Raw genomic sequence first — 14890 nt, forward strand, 5'->3', positions numbered from 1 at the left:
CAATGTGGCCAGCTACTGGCGAACACATTAACATCCTACCTCAATGTGAGTTAACATTATACGAGGACTCTCTTCCTTGCGGGAACATACTTAGTTCAGAGCCGGTAACAGCTACCAATTTTTAATTTGTAGTTGAACATGATATTGGGACCCAAAAACTGCCTGATGACAGTGGTGCAGACCATCTACTTCAGCCTTATGACGTCATCAAAATGGTTCCCGCGACTCGTTGCGAATACTACATATCTCACCCAAACTATGTATTACAAATATTTTGTGAGGGGAAAATTAAGCGCAATTGTAGAAAGCGGATTAAAATTACTACATTTAGTCTATACAGTGTGTTCCAAGATATACACTACTGTTTAAGAGCTATTTAATTAAAATAAATAATTCATCTCAGATTATCATAAATTGACAGGCAATCAGATGAAATCCAGTAATATTGATATGGGACGATGACGGGACATAATTTTTAAGTTGTTTTTCTGAGCTCGTCGCATTGTTTTTTACCCGACTACGGCAACGCAAAAGAGGATTATGATTTTGACCGGTATGTATGTATATATGTATGTATGTATGTTAATTTGTTCCTCATAACTTCTAAAGTACTCATTATAATTTGACAAACGATGTGTCATTCGAATCGTGATGTCGTTACAACAAATTGAACACGGCGCCCTCTAGAGGACATGAAGTCACGAACCAAAAAAATAAAATTTTAAGGGCTTAGTTACCACATTTGAAATATATAAATATAGTTAGCTTTTGCACCCGGCTTTGCTTGCATGCACCCGATAAAACATTAATTTATCGGGTACATCGAACTACGAAACTCCGAATCTACAAGCGCTTTGGATTCTATCCGCGCGTTACCCGACTACGACGATACAAGAAGGATTTTGCAAAAGGTTTGGCCGCTACACAGGATGTTTTTTTATATGACCTGCAATATTTTACAACGTAAATAGGTACATAGGTCGTACCATGGTTCCTAACAACAAATGTCGCTATCTCCACAGATTATATAATAGTTCTTACGAACAGATATTTATCTCTCAAAGAAAACGCAAATACCTACCGTTTTGATACCTACGCAAAAGTACAATGGAGTGACCTTCAACGCGCCGCTGCCCGCACCGCGCGCACCTGCACTGCACAACGCTAGGGTTGCCCACGCTTAGAAATGATTAGTCAACTACTCAATTTAGTTATGTTTATTTTGTTGTGTGTTGAACACGTTACTCTTATGACATTAAAAAATCTATGAAACAGCACTTGTAAAGTACTGTTTTATCTATCAAGAGTAATCGAATGCAATGTCGACCTTTTCAGTATATACAACAACAACAACAACAACTCAATACTCAAGTAACTAACTAACTAGCGCGGTTAGTAACCCGATAGCCACGTTTGTTTGAAAATATTGAAATATAACACGTAGTAGTAGTTATTCAATTCCTTTCCTTCCGCGACGAAAAAATAAAGGAGATTGCGTCCGTAACTAGTGTACGAGCAAGTATGCCAAGTACCTATAGACCTGTAGGGCTAAGATGGTCGGTTTTTGTTTCGGTCGGTTGTTAGCAAATATGTAAAAGCGAAATATATTTAAATATATATTTAAAATATATTTTTACCCAATTATCGGAAAGGCTGTGATCTTAACAAGCCAATGAGGCTATGTATGTATGTGTTGTATGTTTGTGCAGTGTAATGCCCCGTAGCATCAAAGGTCCGGTATACATGACCGTATAAAAGACCATGAGGGTCGACTTTTAGTTTCATTATAGTGCTTTAATCATTAGTTCAAATCCAAATGCAACTATTCATTGTTAAACATTGTCAAAAGTGCTTGCTTATTGCGTAGTTAGCTATTTATAATTTGTCTTGTAAGTGACAGACATTTTAATTCCTTAGACAATAAAGATCCTTTAAACCGAAATGGGTTAGTTAGACGCGGATGATATACCTAAACTACATTTTGAATCAACTATGAGACCAATTCGAACGTGCACTTAACATCAAAACCTTGTCTAAATAATGTTATTTATTTATAATTAGCTCGTTTATTTCGCTGGGATTTGTCCGTAATGCGCGTTGTGCGTTGAGATGCACGGGCGAATGAGAACAGAAGTAAATTACTTGTTTAGGTATCGTTTTTATGTCAGTTTTAAGTTTGAATTGGCCTCTTTGAAAAAGACTTTTTTTCGTGAAACCGTAGTCCTACCACAAAGCAGTAACTACTTCTTTCTTCTGTCTTCGAGTACGCCACTTATCCCGCAGGCTGGGCGGGACATGTAGCCAGACAGAGTGATGGCAGGTGGGCCAAAATGTTAACGGAATGGTGGCCGCTTTCAGACGAAAGGAGTGCCTGGCGTCCGTTGGCTCGTTTGGTGGATGACATTCGGAAGACTGCGGGTCACTTCTGGATGAGATTGGCTCTGGACCGGGAAGCAGTAATTTATCTAGCAGTGTCAAAATCAGCCTAACTTAACAACCAGGTAACTTACCTACTCATACCAACAAACTCTGAAGCTTCTGCTAGTCGCATTCCGTGTTATGAAATAAAATTTCAAAATGTATTGAATTTCTCCCTTAGATTCATTTATTTTGGCGGACAGAAACAACAATAAAAAATGTCGGAAAAAAGTTTTTTTTAGGGTTCCGTACCCAAAGGGTAAAAACGGGACCCTATTACTAAGACTCCGCTGTCCGTCTGTCCGTCTCTCTGTCACCAGGCTGTATCTCATAAACCTTGATACCTAGACAGTTGAATTTTCACAAATGATGTATTTCTGTTGCCGCTATAACAACAAATACTAAAAAGTACGAAACCCTCGGTGCGCGAGTCCGACTCGCACTTGGCCGGTTTTTTAATGTTATAATTTTAATAGTATCAAACCAGTCACATACAAACAAACCTATTAAATACGATAAAACTTTTCCTCGACCTAATTAAAGGTGATAACAGGCAAAAAAAATTCAACTTGTTACATTTTTATTTGATACTTATAAAACAATTTACAATTATAATAAGACTAGTAATTAATTAAGAAATAAATGATGTCGTACATATTTATCTATTTTAATATTCTTTCAGTGGATTTTATTTCACTTTTTCAGTTTTTTCTGCGTCTGTAAAAATAAACATAATTTAATAAGTTTAACCTGCAACACATGACAATTCATAACTATTAATTGGTAAAATATATAAAAAAATCCAATACGGGCGATAAATTAAACCAGATATAGAATTTATCCGTGTAATTGTTAATTATTTTTTTAAAGTTACATTCACCTAATTATGACCCCGTAATTAATTTTTGAAAATTGACCGAGCAGCAATGTACTGCAAACATTGCGAGACATAACATGCATGACATTAGTGTCGCTTAACTTCAAACTCCGGTAAATCCATTCGACCCTCTCAGCAAATATCTACCCTATTACCTCGCATAATCCGACAGATGGATTTACCCGAGTTTGAAGTTAAGCAACTCATTACGGGATACGAGTTTTTTATAGTAACTGCCAACAAGCCTTGCCAGTTACTTTAAAAAGCTCGTATCTCGTAACTTGAGTATTGCGGGACGAATTATTTTGTAGGGATAATATTTTCGTTGTATTTCTAAGCAAAATTTATCTCAATATACTTCTTAGGTCCTATGCTAACCACAGTTTAAATATTCGCCCGTATTGAATTTACACACTGTTTTTTTTTTTGCAAACATGAGTTTCTTTAGATTCGTCTGTCAGATGTGTCGTTAGCGACACATAGTGTATTAAAATATTCTAAATAAAAGGGCCAGTATTTTAACAATTTGAAATCCAGAAATCGATTCCCATTCTGTCGCCTATTTTACTTCAGTAAAGTAAAAATAAAATGTCCTTACCAGTAGAATTTTCGATGTTTTTCTCTGTCTTCGGTTCGTTCCACGACTGCCGAATACTGGTTCCGAAAATGAGGAAGATGGTATTTCCTAAGATATATATAAATGAGGACAGGTAGAACACCTTCCGCCATTCTGTCGCTTCACTCTGAAATAAAATATTGGTCAATGATCGACAACCGTGGAAGCGAAGCGTAATCTTGTTTGCTTTTTCCCCCCTTGCAACAGCTTTGTGAAAATTGTAGCGCACGGCGTTTTTTTGGGTTGGGTTGGCATTTATCGATGATAGAATGGAACATTCGACAGCGATCGATCGATTGGTCTAGGTAGAAACTATCGATCGATAATCAATCTATTGGTGTGGTAACACCCTTTCCATTCTCAGTCCTAATCTAACCGAACCAGCGGTTTTCGTGTAGAATCTGTACATACTTGTAGCGCGCCGTGCCTGATTAATAGGATTTAATATCACATGATATTTGTAATTTTTTTCTTTAAAATGTACCGAATTTTATTTGTTGTTATAAAACATATTCATCATCATCATTGGTTTGCTTTATTACAGGCTGCTTTATTACCTACGTACTCTGTCGTTCATCATTTCATCATTCACCTGGTTTTATTTTATATCATCTCTAACGCAGTTAATCCACCTTTATCTTAGTTTTCCTTTCTTTCTTACATCAATGCGACATCGACATAAGAAAAGAACAGTAGCTTGGTTGCAATTAGGTATTATTTTTGTCAAGATTGAGAATTATTATTTAGGTAGTTCCATTATTATTTATTTTAAATTTAATAATAAATTGTAAGTTACCTCGTCTTTAATAATAGCTCCAGCGGCTAATGGTGCAATAATAGATATAATGTTCGCAAGGGCATTCGTGATGCCAAGCATAGTTCCCGCAAAATTGGGCGCCATGTCCAGATAAACTAGCTGAAATATTAAAGACAAGTAAGTCAATTTAATTTTTCAAAACTAAAATTGTTTTGGGTATAGTTACGGTAGGATGCACATCTACTTTGTTATTTATCTTTATTTGAAGCCTATCGTCTCCCACTGATGGGCACAGCCCTCCCCCAATTTCTCCACTATCTTTGTATTTATTTTTATTTACATGGTCCAAATGAGACAATAATTTTAAAAGGCTTAATATTGTCTTCGGTTACCGCGATAGTTACTCATGAAATAAAACTTTGAAAACGGATTCTATCGCGTCACTATATTGAATTTATAATACATCCCGACGTTTCGAACCCTTTACAGCGTCCCCGGGGGTCACCCGTTGACCACGAACGCTGTAAAGGGTTCGAAACGTCGGGATGTATTATAAATTCAATATACGCGATATAATCCGTTTTCATAGTTTTATTTTAAAAGGCTTATTATTAACCGGGCAACTAAAAGATTAAACAGGAACTTTCATTGGGCATATAATAAAATAATTTGGCCGTGGATTAATATTTTAGAGCCTAAAAATTTATATTAGCTCCAAATATAAGCATCATATTATTCAAAAAAACTGGCATCAAATTCAAGCCACAAAAAAAATTGGGATCTTGAAATGATAGTTTGGCGACTAAATAATTAATTGGCATCTATTAAAGCGTATAAATTTAATATTTGTTGGCATATAGTTGTTTACACCTGTGTAATCATATTGAGCACATCGTTTCAGATTTAAATTGAAGAAGCAGCTAAATTTAATGAATATTGGTTTATTTTATGTAATAATACATCGTTTGTTTATGCAAACGGGTAACAACGTAAACATCATTTTTTGCGCGTAAACCGCGATTAGTTTTCTTTCATCAGCGCCGGATTAAAACATTTCGGTGCCCTAAGCATTTATAGGACAGGGTGCCCCCTCACCCTAGATTTTTTCAGACTTGACTGATTTGGTAAACCAGGTGTGGCTGCAATGAAGGACGTGACCAATCTATGACATTGTGTGGATTGAGCTTATTGTTGGTAAAAACTCGAGTCGAGGAACCCGACTCGCTTTTACGAGACTGCAGCGGACGGAATTTTCGATTCTTTGTACTCGTACTCGTACGTAGACTCGAGTCGAGTCATTTGTCGAGTCTTTTTTAAACTCAACTCAAAAGGACTTGAACCTTGGAATAAAGACCCCATCAGAACATCAACAATTTCGTAGGTTTTACTATTAGTCAATAATAAAGACGTACCTAACTGCATGATTAGTGTACCTACCTAACTCATGAATTTTATGTAAAATAATGTGTTTTGAAAATATTTGATCGCTATATGCTAGAACGCGCGAAGCCCTTTTAGTGTGAAGGGCGCCGCAGGCGCCCTGTATGTAAGAGCGCGCAGAGCGCGCTGAATGTCGGGCTTCGCCCGACCTTTTAGTGTGAAGGCGCCGCAGGCGCTGTGTATGTAAGAGTGCAAGAAGCGCGCTGCCTTTTATAGGGTGAATAATTATGATTATATGCCAGCGGCACTCGGCCGGGGCCTATAAGTGACTCGGGGGTATATATACGTGACAGGACAAATTGCGATTGCGCGATGTAGAACATTTCAATTTCGAAAAAACACGGCTATTTTAGGATTCTATGACAGTGCTTACTCGATTTTGTGTATATAGTTTGTCAAAGGACTGTCTCATTTCAAACATAGACAGAGAGAATCATACTATATCTTTGTCTTACACTAGTACTAGCACCCAAAAGAAAAGGATGAATATAGTTTTTTTGTTCTTATATACTGACAATCTGGTTTGACCAACTAAATATAAAAGTCATATTATTATTATTTTCAGAAAAACTATATAGGACCCGAAAGGCTCCTCAACGCAGATCTGAAGTAAAAATTGAACGACACGGTCGCCATCTTGAATTTTTCTGACCCGATCTCTATGTAAATCACTATCTGTGGATCCGAGAGGCCCCTTAACACGAATCTGAAGTCGAAATTGAACGGAACGGTCGCCATCTTGATTTTCTTTATTTTCGATCCGATCTTGATGAAAATCGATATCTGAGGATCCGAGAGGCCCCTTAACACGAATTTGAAGTCGGAATTGAACGAAACGGTCGCCATCTTGAATTTCTTTATTTTTGACCCGATCTTGATGAAAATCGATACCTGAGGATCCGAGAGGCCCCTTAACACGAATCTGAAGTCGAAATTGAACGGAACGGTCGACATCTTGATTTTCTTTATTTCCGACCCGATCTTGATGAAAATCGATATCTGAGGATCCGAGAGGCCCCTTAACACGAATTTGAAGTCGGAATTGAACGAAACGGTCGCCATCTTGATTTTCTTCATTTTCGACCCGATCTTAATGAAAATCGATATCTGAGGATCCGAGAGGCCCCTTAACACGAATCTGAAGTCGAAATTGAACGGAACGGTCGCCATCTTGATTCTCTTTATTTTCAACCCGATCTTGATGAAAATCGATATCTGAGGATCCGAGAGGCCTCTTAACACGAATTTGAAGTCGGAATTGAACGAAACGGTCGCCATCTTGATTTTCTTTATTTTCGACCCGACCTTGATGAAAATGGATATCTGAGGATCCGAGAGGCCCCTTAACACGAATCTGAAGCCGAAATTGAACGGAAAGGTCGCCATCTTGATTTTCTTTATTTTCGACCCAATCTTGATGCAAATCGATATCTCAGGATCCGAGAGGGCCCTTAACACAAATCTGAAGTCGAAATTGAACAGACCGGTCGCCATCTTAATTTTTGTTTATTTTCGACCCGACCTTGATGAAAATCGATATCTGTGGATCCGAGAGGCCCCTTAACATTAATTTGAAGTCGGAATTGAACGAAACGGTCGCCATCTTGAATTTCTTTCTTTTGACTCGATCTTGATGAAAATCGATATCTGAGGATTCGAGCTGAAACCCGACTGTGACAGACGGACAGACAGACAGACGCGCGAGTGTTCCTATAAGGGTTCCGTTTTTTTCCTTTTGAGGTACGGAACCCTAAAAAACGAGGGCGTAACAAGACCTGGGTTTTTTGTTAACAATTTGGTAATGCAAAGGGGGCATTATACTTCATCGATAGTGAAAAGATGGTCTCGAAAATTCACCTGTATGGCTGAAGAGGTAAAAAATATTGTAATAGTTAAAGTTATTTATTTTAAGAGTTATTATACTAAAAGCCAAGTGCACCATCCCCCTAACCCGGGGTTAAGCGGTTAAAGCGGGCAGTGTCAAATTGTACTGGTAAACCCGGTTTTACCGGTTAAACCCGGGTTAGTGAATGTTGCAAGTGGCCCCTAATGGTGGTCCTACATTGCCTGTTATACACCGAGTTTTTTACTCCGTTAGTTTCAAGGGTGCATTGCTAATCTTAAATTAAGTTATTACCCAAGGATACCGGTATTTTAATAAACGACATTTTTTTATCTGATAAGACCATTATACGACCACAATAATTTTTTTAGGATCCTTTTTTGTATTAAAATGATAGCTCAAGTAATGATGGTCAAAATACATTTGCTACCTAAATTTAAAAAGACGTTTTCTTGTTAAAATGTGCTTCACAAATAGTCTCCAATATACTAATTCAGTTGCCAAATAAATAATTGGTACTTGCCTTTAAACAAACAAAAGCTGAAACGTAATAAAATACTACTTCATATTGGAGTAATTTGATGCTCCGCTTTAGATGCCAAAGTATTAATTTTAGTACTTGATTCTATTTATTTAAGCTACCGAAATCAGATAAATTCGTTGACCGGTTAAATACGTGCCATTTTAAAATATATCTTCGTGCTTCAACTACGTTTTTATAACATTAATACGGCAAAATATTAGACAAGACATTTACTCGGGGTGGGCACGAAATCGTTACTGTTTTTGCATAAAAAGTGATTTGGCCTTACCATGAAGCCAGTGAAGTGTCCTGCGTTGAGTCCCACCACGACAGACAGTATACCGACTGCTAAGGTTATGTTACCAGCTGGCACATATGCTAATCCAACCAAGGCCAACGCTGGGCCTATGAAACCTGCCGACAAAAACATAGGTATTATTAAACTAGTTCTTTGTAATGGCAATTAGCCACTTTCAGTGTGTAGCCGTAACGATTTGGTTTACTGCGTCATAAACGCATATTGCTTGTGTCAGCGCAACCTAACATGTACATAGGCATGCATTTAGAGAATATACGTTCTTATACTATCACGCTACCTATTCCCATCACCTGCTCGAAACAATATAACAAGCGCCCATCTTGTTATTTGATGGCGATCCAGACCAGCGAAACAAGAAACTGAACCAAGCAACCACCACGGAACTAAGAAAGAAGAGAAAAAAAAATGAAAAATCACTTTTCAAAACACGCAGTCGAAACCGACTAGCATCAAGAACCAAGAAACAATCCAAAAAGAACCAACCAACATCAAAAATCGGAAACCGAGTCAAGAAGAGGAATTAAGAAGAGCGTAGATTGAAGAGAGAGAAGAATCAAGAGGTGTCCAGGGTTGTCCCGGCCCACCATCATCATAATCAGAAGCAGAGCCAGCCATATGCAGCGTCAAGCGAGCGCCACATGGAGGAGGTGCCAACTCGCCATCGGGCCGCGCCAGCAGCAGCCAAGAATGCCAGTCGCGAACGTGCACCGGACCGAACGAGGACAAAGCCAAGGACGACCAGCCACGCAGCAATAGGATGTAATTCCCAATCCTACATGTAAATTTTTTTTAATTATTTTTCTCTAAAAGTTTTGAAAAAATGCTGGATTTTTCCAAAACAGTTATAATTATAACTTACAAATCATTCATAAATATCAAAGGTTGTCGCTAAACTCAATTTCGTTTCAAGCACAAATAATTTTCAAAACATAAGAAGTCATAATATAAAAATTGGAAGTGTCGAATATTGTCCTAAATCATATATGTTGCAATTTGCAGGGCGTGCCACAAGTTGTGCTCACGTCGACAGAAAATTTTACTAGGCCGCGAGACTTTGCCGCGAGTTAGAATATTTTAATAAGCGATGAATGAAACATATCTCATAACGATTAAATAATTAACAACTCCATTCAATAAAACTATTTAATTGTTTCATGCAGCGAAAGTTTTAATAATTAATTCTTTTTGTAACTTTGGAAGTTGATAATGATAATTTTTATTTTAGAAGCTTGCAGTACGGTACAAAGATAGAAATATTTTAGGAGTTATACAGGCACATTGTGACGATGTGACTTTATAGCTAGAGCACTAGTCCTTTATACTCGATCATAGTGTGACCAACCATGTCCTCCGTGAGAGTTGTCGGAGACTATAATGTCTTAATGAATTTGTGACTCTAGGTACAGGCAACCGGGAGCGAGGCCTGATATGCCACTAGTGTTGATAAAGGGTGACCATGCTCTAGGTGTTTATTGAGGAATTGCTATGTGTTAGCAACACTGTTTGTGAGGATCATTATTTATTAATAGCTTATATTTTGATCATTTTTACTTTTACCATTAGTTAAAAAAAGAGTATCAGTTGACCCTTACTTTATCACTGGTTCCCGCCATCTTGAATTGTTATTAAAAGGCGGGTACACTGTGACAAGGGGCAGTTCGTGGACAGACGAGTTACAGTGTAGACGTGTTGGAATATTTATTGTAAATTGGTTGTTATTATGTTAGTAGCGAACGAATAAAGTTAAAATATTGGTACAAGTATTAGTTTTCATCATCAACCCGGTGGTAACCTAACATATGGATAGCATTGATAGTGAAGGGTGCGCACAGACGCGCAACCCAGTTATGTCCTTGATCATAGTCGACCTTATAGGTGTCTGTGAAAAGCTTAACAGTTAATACGGCATTAGTTTATTTTAGAATATTATGAGAGGTACCGCTATTATAAACAGGAATGTTTTTAAGGATGAAGATTTATTTTTCAGAAAGACAGGTAATAATTGATATTAAAGTATAACTGATAGCAAACGTTCTAAAGATAAAGATTTAGATTTTTGAGAAAATTAGATAATTAATAGTTTAACGTTTCGAGAGATGATAACATTTTAAGTGGATTTTTTTTAACTAGAATGCTTGATGATGACCCAACTAAATACATATTTCCAAGTAAGATTTAGTTTTGATCTAAACAAGTCACTGGCCATAGACTTACCACACACAGTTCATGTCATTCTATTTCTGCACATTGGCATATGAATACATGCGATATTATGTATTAATTATTACAAAAAAAAAATTACCAATGCTATTGCTAATCTTCCTGGCAGCAGTAGTACTGACCCAGCCCTTACCAGGGGCATAATCAGATATAAAGCCAGCGGGAAAGCTGAGGATGTACATCACAATGTAAGGGGTGGCCGACAATACACCATTCTGAAAAGAGAAAAGTTATTTTTAAAATTCCTCAATCGTCTATCTATATCGCAGCATTGACGGTAAAAAAAGCTAAGGTTCAATTGAATATAAATAACATAATCAAACAAACATAAACATCACAAACATAATCAAGTTAATATTTAGGTACAGCGCAAATGCAAATAGCAAACGAACCACCAATGTATCATTATCATTATATAATATTACTATAAATACAAAATTTCTGAGACTTATTTGAGAAGTGAAATAATGATGTCGGGTATAACCCATAGTAAATAATAGGCGTTCAATATAACAAGGTAATGAACTGTGAAAAAGTCTTAATCCTCCAAAGTTTGTTATATAATCCAAAATCATTTTTCAAGGTAATATACTTTATATAGATACCGCTTTGATGTTGACTCCGAGAACTTGGCCCATGTAAGACGGTATCTCGGTCATCAGGGTCCAGAATCCCCAGTTTTGGCAACAGTGCACGATGATTAGACTGACGAACGGCATGGATGTAAACAATGATAGCCATGGCATTGGAAGTGACTGGAATTCATAAGAAAAATAAAATAAAAAATATATTGTAGATAAACTAATAAAATATATTTTTAATAAAAGTAACCTTTTTGCCTCCAACTTGACCAAGAGATGTCTGAATATACAGCTTCTCTTCTTCACTTATCAACTTCGAGTATTGAGGTTCTCCTGCTCCGATAAACATATAGATTAGGGTCCAGATGACTCCACATGTACCAACAAAGTAGAATATGGCAGCCCAGCCCCAATAGTCTGCCAGAAAGCCGGCTGACATCAGCATGACTGCTGTACCCAATTGAGCTCCTGGGAAAGATTTAACAAATCTTTATCAAAGTGATTTGTTAATATTTAGTAAAATATGAGAAATTTGAGAAAAGTCCAGTTGCGCCCCCTTTGGACCGCTGTAGTTCTTAAACGGGCAAGTTAATCAAAAAGTTGCAAAAATGAGAAAAAAAAATATTTTATAAAAAAATTCTGTCCTAAAATGGGGCCCCTTTTGCTATACTCTGACCCAAATCGGCACAATGTATTCAATGTATTCAAGCAAAATGTAAAAATGCTCTTTACATCATGATATAACACATGCCCATAAACCAGTGAAGAGAAAGCAGTAATAAAAGCTAGGAACATAATAGTAGATTGTTAACCAAGGGTGGAAAGTGAACCATTTCACCCGAGATATTCTCACTTCGTTCGAGCGCCAATAATTCGAGGGTGAGATGGTTACTTTTACCCGAGTTAAACACTACTTTTCATTTCGACTATGAGGAAAGTCAAACACCAGAAATGTAGGTTTTTTAGGGTTCCACACCTCAAAAGGAAAAAAACGGAACCCTTATAGGATCACTCGTGCGTCTGTCTGTCTGTCTGTCTGTCCGTCTCTGTCTGTCTGTCTGTCTGTCCGTCTGTCACAGCCTATTTTCTCCGAAACTACTGGACCAATTAAGTTGAAATTTGGTACACATTATGTAAGTTTGTGACCCAAAGATGGACATGTAACGTAAACAAATTAATTTTAAACACGGGGGCCACTTTTGGGGGGTAAATGAGAAAATTTAAGAATAAAGTTTGTCAAACTATATCGTGTTATATATCAAATGAAAGAGCTCATTGTAAGAATTTCAAATATATTTTTTTATAATTTTAAGATAAATAGTTTAGAAGTTATTCAAGAAAATAGGAAAAAATGACCATTCCCCCCTTTATCTCCGAAAATACTGGGTCAAAAATATTGAAAAAAATACCCAAAATAGATCTTTACCTATAGATCACTGGAAAACCTATTAGAAATGTGCAGTCAAGCGTGAGTCGGACTTTTACTTAGTTTTTGATCCGGCCCCTAAGGGTTTTTTAAAGACATTTCACATAAAAAATACATTGTTTAAATAATGTAACGTAAAATAAAAATTATATTTAATAATAATAATGTAAAATAAAAATTATATTTTACTAGTGGGTAGTGACCCTGCCTGTGAAGCCGATGGTCCTGGGTTCGAATCCCGGTAAGGGCGTTTATTTTGTGTGATGAGCACAGATATTTGTTTCTGAGTCATGGGTGGTTTCTATGTATTTAAGTATTTATATATTATATATATCGTTGTCTGAGTACCCATAACACAAGCCTCCTTGGGCTTACCGTGGGACTTAGTCAATCTGTGTAAGAATGTCCTATAAAATTTATTTATTATGTAATGTAAGGAACCCTTGGAACGCGACTCCGACTCGCACTTGGCCGGTTTTATTGATAAGTACATATATTTGGGGGATGGCAACACCGCGCTGTTGTCGTTAACATCGGCTCCTCGTTAATTAAATCTGTAAAATTGTACAAGTTGTTAGAATTAGTGCAATTCCTACAAGACTCACAATCTTTAAACTTTATTCAACCAGTAATATCAGTGTTTTACCTATTCATAACTAATTTGAAAGAATAATCAAGTGTAAAAGTTTGTTCGGACAAGGTTGATAATTAAGTGAAGTGTTGATTTTATTGTGCGCCCCCGTACCACGAAAGCGCCGCGAACAACTATGCGTTATCGCTCGTCGTAGTTGCCGTACTATTTCAACTGATCATCGTTGCGCGACTGATCTCTTGGTACAGGGTGTTAAGAAAAAAATCAAATAACAACAATAATGTCGCCTTTAACAAACAATAAAGAACTACTACGTGCAGCAGGATGCAAAGACATTATAACGGACATGAAAGATGCGTTACAGTGTAAATACGAGACGTGCCAGAAGGTATTTCACAGGCTATGTATCACTTCAAACAAACTGTCAACAACAGAGAAATCGAACTGTACCTGCCCTGACTGTAAAGCGGCATCGAAGAAAGGCGGTGATAACTCCTTCACCCCGGTTCGTAGCCAACTTGTTGATAACGTTACGCCTCAAAAATGCCTCATAATTTTTAAGAAAAAAAAACCGACTTCAATGGGGGATGCCGCTGAAAGTTCCCTTATTGGTGATGGTGCACTCTTAGATTCCAGACAATGAAATGAAAAAGACAAGACAAACCATCTTTTGCCTAATTATGTAGAAAAGGAGGTAAAACGACCCACTTTTCTAGTAGCATTTCGTTTTTGTAAGGGTCGCAGTTCTAACCTAACCTACTTTTCTGATAGCATTTCGTTTCTGTAAGGGTCACAGCTCTAACCTAACCTAACCTACTTTTCTGATAGCAGTTCTATTCTGTGAGAGTCGCAGTTCAAAAAATAAGCACCCACCCACCTAACCCACTTTTCTAGTAGCATTTCCGGGTCCGGGTCTGGGTCCGGGTCCAAGTTTAGGTCTGGGTCCATAAGGAAGAAAACAAATCGCCAAACGTGAACTATGTGTCATTGAAGAGTTCCATTCTGATCATCATCAGCAGTTCCACTTCATCAAATGTCACTTTTTTAAATGTAAATGCTGGATTTGTTGATGAAAATACAAAAATCACTATATGTATGCCTTTCACATTTTAGGAGTTACCTCGGTTCCTCGTGGGTCTCATCATCAGAACTCGAACTTGACAAAAATGTTTCTTGAAAACCTAACTTGCTTAACAAACATAACGAAGAGGACAAATCGCCAAACGTGAACTATGCGTCATTGAAGAGTTCCGTTCTGATCATCATCAGCAGTTCCAC

At 37.2% G+C, this 14890-nt stretch overlaps 1 protein-coding gene across 1 annotated transcript in view; it reads right to left on the bottom strand.

Moving 5' to 3' along the window:
* Nucleotides 1-3864: 3864 nt before the first annotated feature.
* The window catches only part of LOC134745852 (putative inorganic phosphate cotransporter), a 37835-nt gene continuing 26809 nt past the window's right edge, over nt 3865-14890 (bottom strand). Inside the window, exons 5-10 of the mRNA XM_063679944.1 lie at nt 11845-12062; nt 11619-11768; nt 11096-11228; nt 8764-8888; nt 4708-4827; nt 3865-4038 (exon numbers count right to left, since the gene is read on the bottom strand). Of these exons, the coding sequence (XP_063536014.1) occupies nt 3865-4038; nt 4708-4827; nt 8764-8888; nt 11096-11228; nt 11619-11768; nt 11845-12062 (920 nt within the window). The remainder of the gene's footprint in view (nt 4039-4707; nt 4828-8763; nt 8889-11095; nt 11229-11618; nt 11769-11844; nt 12063-14890) is intronic.

This window comes from Cydia strobilella, chromosome 12 (genome assembly GCF_947568885.1).
Source record: "Cydia strobilella chromosome 12, ilCydStro3.1, whole genome shotgun sequence".
NCBI classification, from domain to species: domain Eukaryota; kingdom Metazoa; phylum Arthropoda; class Insecta; order Lepidoptera; family Tortricidae; genus Cydia; species Cydia strobilella.